This window comes from Lingula anatina, chromosome 2, assembly GCF_051362555.1.
Source record: "Lingula anatina isolate TDL-2025a chromosome 2, LinAna3.0, whole genome shotgun sequence".
Lineage (NCBI taxonomy): Eukaryota > Metazoa > Brachiopoda > Lingulata > Lingulida > Lingulidae > Lingula > Lingula anatina.
In genome coordinates, this window is record NC_141768.1 from 7,764,755 (window position 1) to 7,775,790 (window position 11,036).

Below are 11,036 nucleotides of genomic sequence, written 5' to 3' on the forward strand. Positions count from 1 at the left end.
GTCTGTGAAATTTCTAGTTTTACTGCCTTTCCATTTTATACTGGCATGCTCATTTCCCCCTTCTCTCAAGAAAAAAAATCCGCGGTGCTTGGGACAGTTGGCTGCCAGTTACATATCCAAAAAACTTTAAGTATTTTAAAGTTTAAGAAACGAAATATAAGATATTTAGAGAAACGAAAGAGCATTCGAAGCCCGCTCGTCTGTGCGACAAGGTAGGTCAAAGGTCATCCACTATGTCACGTGCCGATCAACTTCCGCAAACTGGGATCAACATGGCTGGAGATATGTGGTACGTCTCGGTCTTTATTTTGGTTTGTAGTTGTGAAACCTCCCTGATTAAGAAACATTGAACACCTTGTGTTGTTGAACTGAACTTAACTTAACTGCTTTAAGTGTCTTATGTATACATAATGTGCGATTTGACTGCAAAAGGTCTTCATTAAACCGGCGTTTTAATTTGACATTTCTTGTACAGTATGATGTGGTGTTCCGAGTATATTGACATTACATGCATAAATAATAGTATTTATAATCAGTAGTAGTACTAGAACTTAGAAGCTAAACAATGGCTGTGGCAATAACATTTTTGTCTCCTATCGTTTAGACCCGATGATTAGGTAGACTGCTCAGGATAAATTATTTGTTTGAAATAGCACCCTGTGTAACCACAGACTAAAAACACTTTTAGAAATTTTTCTTACTGTAATACATGTAACTTTCTAAAGCAAAAATGCCACTAGCTCGAAATTTCTTGTGTTAGCGCTCATATTTACAGTTTCAGATATGTACTATTTTTGGTAACTGCAATTGTTTGTGCTAAGATGCTATTTGTAATAGCTAGCATTTCCAGAGGCTCACTTAGACCCCATTCCCAGAGATTAAATCGATCTACTTTAGATCGACCTAACTAAATAGCTGTCAGCCGAGCGGGCACGAAAGTTAATTACCCCCTTACAGCTTGTAGTAGGCGGGACGGACATTTAAGCCGGATTATCTGACAGTAATCTAGTAAGACTCCCCGCGGGGATAGATCGATCTAAAAGCTCTGGAAATATGCCCTTAAACATGAAAAACTAATAATGATTTTTTACAGGCTTTCAGAGTATGACAGCTGTGCTGCTCTGGCACAGGATATACTGCAAAGAATCAATGAGAGAAACAGACATGATAGGACCAGTGCACAGTACACTAAGGTATGTCCAGTGTTGGGCTTATTGCCATATAAAAAAAAGGGGCTTTGAGGCACTGTTGTCCACAACAGTTACTATATACCAGCATCCAAAGTTTTCACTTTTTTAATATCTTCTGCTTTAATTGTAACATGGACAGTATTGGTATAGGATACTTTAGTAAAAAAATTAAGAGTTAGGTATCTCATCATCATGACCTTAGATAAGACAAAAAGCATATAGAGATAATGCTGCGTAAAAGTACTTCTTCATGCATATAACCTTGTGCTAGTTCCTAGATTATCATGGCGTGAAATAATTTATGAAACTTTTTGATTGAGTTAACAGTACTTTTCCCTTTATTGCTCACAGCTATATTTGTAAACCTTCTTATGTATTTCAGCTGTCTGGCCAGATTCGCAGTATGATAAGACAATTTTCCAATGATTTAAACAGACTGAAAGTAAACTTAAGTAGGACAGCAATGTATGGACTGTATTCTTTTTATTGATCAGTTTGCTACACATTACAAAAATATTTCCTTACTGATAAAAGTTGGGCTCACTGTCCGATAATCTTGCTTTAATATTTCATAATGATGATAAATAGTACTAATACACATTATAGATCAAGAAACTTAACAACAAACACTCATATCAAATACAAAAACTTTATATCACCAATAAGTGTAATGAATTGTTGGCCTGATGAATCCAAATTCCAAGAGTTGTATTACATTATCCCTTGACTGTAATACCAGAACAGAGAGAGAAAAAGAAAGACGTCAGTCCAGCCTTGACGAACTTATGTCTAAAGAGAAACAGATTGACCAAGCATTTAATTTGCAGAGACAGGATTCTGGTGCTGGAAGGTGAGTATTATAATTTGTTACCAACCCAACAATTGTGATTCATCCATACATCAAAACCAGACCATGACACCAATCTTATTACCAAATTTCAGGTGAAAAGCAAGACCTTGTCAAGATTTTGAAATATTTTGTGACTACCTTCAAGTACAATGATTAGTATATTAAATGTCCATATGTTAAATTGTTTTATCATATTTAAATGATCTATGTGGAAAAAAGACTGATATTATTATGAAATCCAGATTAACATTCTAGTTTATCATATAAATGCAATATATTGATCATTGGAATCACTATAAGACAAACATGCAAGAATAGGATAGTGTAGATGAAATAGTCACGACTTTGCTGCATGTATTTTCAGATCAGCCCTTCTTGGAGCAGGGCCAGCAGGATGGAATAGTGACCCCTGGGGAGTGAGGGAAGAACCAGAAGCCATCAGAGGAATGTCCGTAGATGAAATTAGGCAGCAGCAGCAACATCTTATAAAAGGTTGATTGTGAAACACTATTTAATGCCTTACATGTGAATTATTAAATTTGATATGCAATAGCAACAAATTACTTGTTTCCTGTGTGGAGAGGTTTGTTAACATTTTATAAAACTGAATACGTGACATGACAACAGCAATTTGTGTTGTGGTATTCGTTTGAAAATTGACTAAAATGTTACAAATTAATTAAGCATTTTTTTAAAAGTGTATTGGTCCTAATTGTACTGATACTGCAAATGTGCCATTTTACAGCATGTTCCACCTCATTGTTTTAGTTGAGATCATGATTGTGTTTTCCTTGCAATTTCAGCGCAGGACCATGGTCTTGACAGTTTAGCTGATGTTGTGGCCAAACAAAAGAGGATAGCTTTAGACATAGGAGATGAAGTAGATCATCAGGATGGTAAGATTTTCCTTAGTGTTTTAGAGAAATGTAAGAATTTATGAACACAAAGGAACGCTTTTAGTTTCATTCATCATCCAATTTATGGAGAAATCACTGAAACAATTGAGTGTCAGGGTATCCTGCCTAGGAAAAATGTTGAAATAATTTGTTTGTTAAGCTAAAAATAATGGTGCATGTAAACATTTTGCTTTCCTGGATAATAAAATGTGAGAAATTTGAATAGAAACACTTATTTATACGACTTATAAACACAACTCCCCATTTCAGTATAGTTACTTGTATATAATATATATAGTGTCTCTTATTCATGAATATTTTAGTGATTTTCTTCTATATATGTAAAACTGTATGAACACAGCAAGTTTTTGTAGCTGTCCTGTTACATAGGTTTTAGTCATGAATGGTATTTGATGATTATTTGTTTTAGAGATCCTTGATGACATCCACGACCACATGGATACAACAAATCAAAGGCTGATCACAGAAACCAGACATATAAGAATTGTTGATAGGAAATCCGGTGCATGTGGTAGGTGACAGAACTTTTCAATAAGTTAAATAACTTTATGCTTTCTTTGATTTTTCCATTAAAAGGAAGATATCTTAGGGTGCAATTCCAATGAAACTATCATTCTATGTAGATTGATCCAACTCAGCATGGACTCTTGCTGAATGCAATCATATGAACTGAATGATGTGCCTCTTCAAGCAGCTTTGGGTCGATAAACTTTCAAGACATTTCATTTTGAGTACAACCAAATCAAAGGAAACTGCTGTTGAGTAACTCTAAAATATACTGCTGCATTTGCTAGTTCTGTCTTGTATAAGTTTTTGCTGTAGCAACTTACATGTGGAGATCATTGAAATTCTTGAGTCTTCTGCTGAGGTAAACAGTCCCTATTTGTATGCCTCAATGTCAGACTAAACCCCCTTTCTGTGTAACTAACACCATAAACAAAGTGAAAGAACATTTCTTCAAATGTCTCAGTCATCATGTGTTTAAATGTACTTGATGATAGAAAATTGCTCTTGTTTGATATGCTAATTTTGTTCTCTCTATATGCTTTTTGTTCTCTTTTATGTCCTGTTAATGTGAATAATCTATACATATCATTGCTGTGATTGATATCTCTCTTTTTCATTCATTCATTCATAATAGTTTCTTTATTTATTAAATGTAATCAACTAAAAATTCGTTGACATTGTTTTCTCTGTTTGTTTTTAGTTTCTGGCTTAACTGTAGTGATTTGATAACTAACTTTAATGGAAATGGTTAATCAAACCGTTACATGGAGTATCACATTACTCAAGAGCAGGAACCAACATTGGTAAATACATATAACTAATGAGTCAGTGACATTTTGAGCTTGATTTATATGTCTGATTATACTAGTGGCTTTCAAAATTAATTGTGTGGCTAATTGAGAAATATCCCAGCACTGAACAATAAGTTGCTTTGTTAACCTAAAGAGATAATAAATAGGTTGAGTGAAACTATTCTTAGGAATGGAGGAAATGGTTGTTTGTTTTGTTAAAGAAAACCTTCCGATTCAAGTAAGGTGTGTTTAAAGAAAATATATCTTCCCTGAAAGAGACATTTATAGTTTTAATTACCATGAATTACTTCAGTAGTTTCTTTGTTTCATAATTGTATTTTAAGGCACTGGTAGTTCATGTGTTGACAAATTGTGTCTTTGTTAATTGATGTTTTCCTGTTGGTAAAAGATCATTTGTACTGCTATTTAAAATGATATCAGCTAACAAAATGAACTTCAGAAGGCAAATGAAGAGATATAATCCAGTTATGTACACTTATAACACCTGTAGCCTATGAGCAATTTTAACAATTAGAAGTTCATGTTATTATGCAATAAAAGATCTGAAAAATTGACTTGCATATCACTTCACAATTTAGAATATATAATATCTTTTTGAACATAAAAAAATATTGATACATGTACAAACAAACATATAAAAACTGCTTTGAAACTCAGCAGTAAGGTCATTGGGTGTTTATGTGTAGGGAACTTGTTTATTAGTTATGCTGAAAGAAGGTGATGGATAGACATGACTGAAGGGTTATTTGGTACTTTTTAGTGTAAATTGGGACATTTTCAGAACCTTGTCCTTGAGAACAGTATATGCTGTGGGCATTCAATGATTTTTTTTCCTTTATATAGGACTTATTTATTTATTCTATTAATTTAGCAGATAAGTCCCTAGTCTAAATAACTGATATTCTATGCATCTGAGATAAGTGAGTGAGCATTTTCTATTATAGAATTTTTATTTTCTTGAAATTGACTCACTAATGTTGAAAATCCTAAAACATACTAATTGAATGCTAATTAATGCTTAGATAATGTAAATGAAAACAATTGATGGAAATGTTCCCACTAGTTTTATCTGTCACCAAGGATATTTTCTTATGTGATATTGGGTTCTCTTTTGAAAACAATTTTCACAGAAAGACGATTATTTTGATTTTTGACAAGACTAAACAAAGTGGACCATAAGTAGAAAGATTCAATTAATCTTACCATTTTGACCAACTAATTTTATTTGATTTTCTTTTTGAAAATTGAGATACCCCATGATTAGGATTAAAGCTGGATTGAAACGTCTTGTAGTCAGACTTACCTTTGTTACAACTGAATTTGACAGTTTTACCTAACCTTTATTAGGCGTGATCACAAGTGTCACACAACTTTCAAGCTATGATACATGCTAGTTGATGTTTTGGGTTGTTTTCATGATATTTAGATTGTTAGTTATGGTCAACTCCAAGGAAAAATTTCATTTGATACATGTATGTGCATATAGCACACTTTTGAAAAAGTCATTGTTGCTGTTGGATTGTAGGGGCACTGAGAGCAAAGTAGTTGGCCAATTTACAAACATTTTGTTCAAACTTAATGGTACAAATCACTGTTGTGACAATGACATTTTTACCAGTACAAGTTTTTCCCACATATGGTTGTATTTAAAATGCCAGCAGAAACCCAGTAGCAAAGACCAAGTGTCATTTTCAACAGCTCCGTGATTTATGTTCATGTTGCCCTCTGCTGCTGTGATATCTTGACATTGGTTTTGCACCATTGTTATAGAAACATCTACACCATACTTGCCCTTTACATGGCTACTTGATAGAGATCACAGCTTTTATTGAGGATATTCGAATTATCACCAGATATTGCATGAAATTTGAGCAGCAGCTTGAAAAATATTAAGCAACCTGCTGAGCTGTTTTTATATTTGATTTCAAAAAAAATAATTGATGTTGAAGTGTTTTTTAAAGATACTATAAATAAACTGAAATCTAGATTTAGACTCTCTTTTAAGTTGCATCATACCATATAGTGCATATAGTTGTAATTAATATCATATCATTCAGCAGCTTGATTTTGGATTCCCGGAGAGAAATGTCAGCAAATTCAACAGGGTGTAGCTCAACTTACATAAAAAATATGGAGCGGAGAACATAAATTTCAACTAAATAACTCCATTGGGCTACTCCTGTGGTGTCTTCTACACAGTTAGACTTCATAAATTTTCACACACTTTGGGGCTTATCTTGAGAGTCCAATCAAAACTACCATTTTGCATTTAATATAGATTAAATTGATATAAATTGAGAGCTTTTTTGGAAAGTTTTTGTATTTGTCTGAACTCTTAGTAGGGGGAGGGAACATATGTCATGTAGTGGCAGGGACTTTGGAAATTGGAATAGATGAATCTGGGGATAAATCGAGGCACCTGCTATTGTTTAGAGCTTATCTTCCACTAAAATCTCAACTTTATAAACCATGAATCTTTATATTACAAGATTAAAAGAGTTGCTAAATGAGTAAAGTAACCATTGTAAGTCTTAGTTCATATGTTCATATCAAATTGTTATGTGAAGGATATACTGAGGATATGTAAATCTATTCTGATGGACCTTTATTTTGGTGACCGCTAAGATCCCAAAGGTTAAAAGCTATGACATGGAAGCATTCTCTAGTACTGTTGACATTATAAGATGTGCTGTTTGTTTTCTCTACAAGTTTGGATAAGCATGTTATGATCTATAATAAGCATAAGTACATATGTGAAAAGGATGTTGATGCTAATTATATCAATTAAAACAAAAATACAATTGATGAATATAAAAACAAGTCATTCCTGTTTTAATTTGGTTTAAGAATAGAGATACCTAATTTTAGATTGTTTGGTTTTGACTAAGAAGGATGTATGCTGTGATTTTTCCTCAAAGCCAAAGGTGCTATAAATGAATATTTTATGAGTAATTTTACCAGTGCGTATGTTCACTATATAAAGATTATTTTTTCCTTCACAAATGGTTAGGCAACATAACACCAACTAGAGAAATGGTAATGCAATAACTGTATTGTATCGTCACTAGTATAACATATTGTACAAGGTCATGACAATCTATGTACCAGTACAGAAGTAAATTGAATTGAATTGAAAATATAAAAATCCAAGATTTTACCAGTTATTGAAAGAGAAATTACAATATCCTCTGTCTGTAAGGTATAAAAATCATTCCCTGTTATTTGTATTTTATATTATATATATAAAAGAAGGATGTAGCATTTTTACAAAGATATTAGAGAATTGTCTCTTGATGGGGATATGCAGTGCTCTTTCTTCTTATCAAGACATGGAGGATATCTGTTGAGAAATAACTTATTAAACCAAAAAATTTACTTCGTTTCTTTTTATTTCAGGAGTATGGGTGGTTGTTGAAAATCATTTCTCTTTCCATTTGTTTTCAAGGCAAGAACAGAAAACCAGACTTTCATGGCTTTATAAAGAAGCATTCACTCACAGATATATTATTTTCTTTTTTTTTTCTGTTTATTGCAGAAATATAATTGGGTATTGTTGTCATTACGAAAGGGGCAGAAATTGCTTAGTAATCGGGAGATAAAGTATTTTTCTTTTTCTATTTCAGGGATGTGGGTGGTGATCGTCCTCTTATTTATCGCCATTGTTGTGATAGCAGTTGTTCCCTACGATGGAAAACCCTGAGTCACGGATATTAAATGGAAACAGGAATAAGTAAGTGGGTGTCTCTCTGATTATTTGAAGGGTACAAGGGTGGGACTGTTAATTACTAAAGGACCAGGAAAGAACAGGGGCCAAAATTCCATGTTAATTATATCTTTGGTTACCATAACATATGTACTGTGGAGTACATGCAGACCCACACCCTCACATCCAGGTTAATATTTTTCAAAATGACTGTCATTCAATTTAAATTACTTCAAATGTGTTGTTCTATTTTGCCCCAATGTCCAATGCCAACATGGACAATTGCTTTTTTTTTCTGTGCAAAAATTCAACTAAAATTGGTCTGAAATTTGCATCGTAGTTTTTATTATAATCTGTTGTTACTAAGTTTGGGTTGAGCTGTGCATGATTAGCTATTCTTTCTTGATTAGCTATAGCATTTTTGTCCGATTTTATCACTTGCCTTTTTTTTTTTTTTTTTTTTTTGTGCACTCTATTTGTATCCCGAGCACATTACAGACATGTAGATAAATGAGTTAAGACTGTTGTATACAATGTCATTTTTGGGACAAAACTTGTAAAGCCACTGTACAATATGCCCTTAGATTTTTCTCTCATTTAAACACAGATATAAGTAAGGAAAATGATACCTTTAATCTATGCGTTATTGTGTCTTAGAAATGTTGTTGATGTGGCTTTGCACACCTGGGGTAAGAAGAGAGAGGGATTGCTATTATTGTCCTTGCACTCTATGTGTGTGGCCTTTCAGCATAAGTATACAGAGTAGATGAGCCATGGAATGTGTGTGCATGCTGCCCTTTGTTGCACAATAAGAATTTGAAGAACTTCTGCATGTGCGTGCATGTTCATTTGAGCTCTTCTGGGCTTTAACTTGGGTGGGGACTGAGGTGTCTTATTCAACAAAGTGTATTGGCCAAGTGCTTTCACGCAGAAACAAATTTTTCCACTTAAAAAGGGATTTTATTCAAACTTGCCTTTCAGCATGAAATAGAAATTCCTCTTAACGTCAGTTGTCATGTTTCATCCTTTTCCAGTTTATCTTAATCTGAAAATGTTTGTTTGTTTGTTTGTTTGTGGAAAATCAAATATGCATCTTTTACCATTTTTATAAGTCAGTTTTTGTCAATCTTTAAATCAGTCAGAAAATCTCAGAGACTTATTGATATCCTTTGTAATTTTGTAGTAATGGTGCAGGAGCTCCAAGGAATTGGAATAATTCACACGTAACAGATCTGCTGGTGACACGAGATGTTCAGCACTTCCTTGACTGTGGTCTGTAACAATTTTTCTGAATTGATTTAAAAAAACTATAAGACTATAAGAACTTTATGCCAAACTATATCAAGCCATGTATTTCAAAGTGTCACATAAATTTCATGAAATCATCCCCATTAGCTCTGTAGCTTTTCTTTAATGGCAACCTGATCCTTATTGTTACATGATCAGTGCTACTGTTGATATCCATATTATACTTACATATATAGCACTTAGGCATGTTCACACTAGGCTCAGGTGGACTGTTTCTGATTTAATAATGTGAACACTGCTTGCTGTATCAGATTCTACTACAAGGTGCCCCATCTCAGGAACTGGCCTTTTTTTTCTTTTTTCTCATTGGTGGCTAGCAATTCACATGGCAATGATGTACTGAGATGAGGCTTACTTCGCTTAGACAAATTTAGCTTGGTATTTCATTGTTTTGTATGAACATGGCCTAAAACATGGTTCAGTATGTAGTAATTTTAGTAATGGTTAGTACATGGTGTGGGGTTCAAAGGAGTCTTTACTTTGAACAGTGGGGTTTATGCTCTGATGACATTTTACTTTGGTTCCCATGTAGATGTTATTGCCTTGTTTGACACAGGGCAACAATAAAGAAATAAAGGACTGTTTAAACTTGTCTTACTTCAGAACAGAGATTGTGTTTGGGGGGACTCTCTGTAAACTGGTTTCTTGAAATAAGTTTTCCTGGTCTAAATTGACCTTGTAGCAATGTTCTGTATAAACCTGTATGTTTTATTAGTATCATGATTAAATATATGTCTACACATCATGACTGAGTATGTGAAGGCTGTAATTGTAACAAAGATCTTGTAATTTTCAGTGCAGATATTTCTTCTTTTTTCCCTTAAAACAGCTTATGGTACTTGGTTGAAATATTTTTGAAAGTTTGCACATAAAAAGTATCCTGTATTATACATGTCATATTTATCCAAGTACTGGGAATAGAAGTGTGGATAGTACTTGAGATGAGGGCAAAAAGTTTTCAAACATTTTTAAATACTGTGACCATTTTATTTACATGAACTTATTTATTTATTTATTTATTTATTTATTTATTTATTTATTTATTTATTTGGTGAGGTAGTGGTAGACGTGTTCCATGAAAACTGCCTTAGAACCTTGCTGTATCTAAGAGACTAAGACCAATGAATATATCTGAACTCAGGTCAATGAATTGGTTAATAATAATTTATATGGAATAAACTGTTTCAAATCAGTTTGTTTTGTTGTTTGACTGCATTATAGTACCAGTTATAGAAGGACAAACCAACAGTACAGCAATTTTATGTAAAGGTACTTTTAACTTTCTAAGGGGACAGAGTTTTAGTCTGTTACAGAGGAAAAGGCATTCTCCTTTGTGAGATATTTGAATACATAACAAAACGGTGGTCTTCCATAAGATGCGGGCCTGGAATGAATAGTGTCAAAAACTTTTGAAAAGTTAAGTTAAAAGAAATTTCATTGAAAAGACAACATTCAGTCAAATATTACTCTACAGTTACATCATTAATCATTTGGAAGGTAGATTGATCAGACATTATGACGTTTCATCCTTTGTGCACTCTGCTTTGAAGATTGTTCTCATTGTTGGTCCTGTAAATTTTTCAACTTCACACAGTTACAGCAGTTTAAAAATAAATAGAAAAAAATTTGTAAATTAGGTTTAACGGTGATGTAGAACACATGATTTTCATTAATTGTACCTAGAATGAAGTGCCCACCAGGTGGCATTACTGGCAAAACGAAACCCAAAATTAAGTTTGTTATTTCTGC

The 11,036-nt window shown here is 33.3% G+C and overlaps 1 protein-coding gene across 1 annotated transcript; it reads left to right on the forward strand.

Moving 5' to 3' along the window:
* The first annotated feature begins 168 nt into the window (after positions 1-168).
* On the forward strand, positions 169-10,480 carry LOC106172406 (syntaxin-8). The gene is made up of 9 exons (XM_013553100.2): positions 169-289; positions 1,094-1,193; positions 1,573-1,664; positions 1,930-2,040; positions 2,405-2,532; positions 2,844-2,936; positions 3,367-3,468; positions 7,900-8,006; positions 9,163-10,480. The coding sequence occupies exons 1-8, from the start codon at positions 234-236 to the stop codon at positions 7,974-7,976; spliced, it is 759 nt and encodes a 252-aa protein (XP_013408554.2). The 5' UTR covers positions 169-233; the 3' UTR covers positions 7,977-8,006; positions 9,163-10,480.
* The last annotated feature ends 556 nt before the right edge of the window (positions 10,481-11,036 follow it).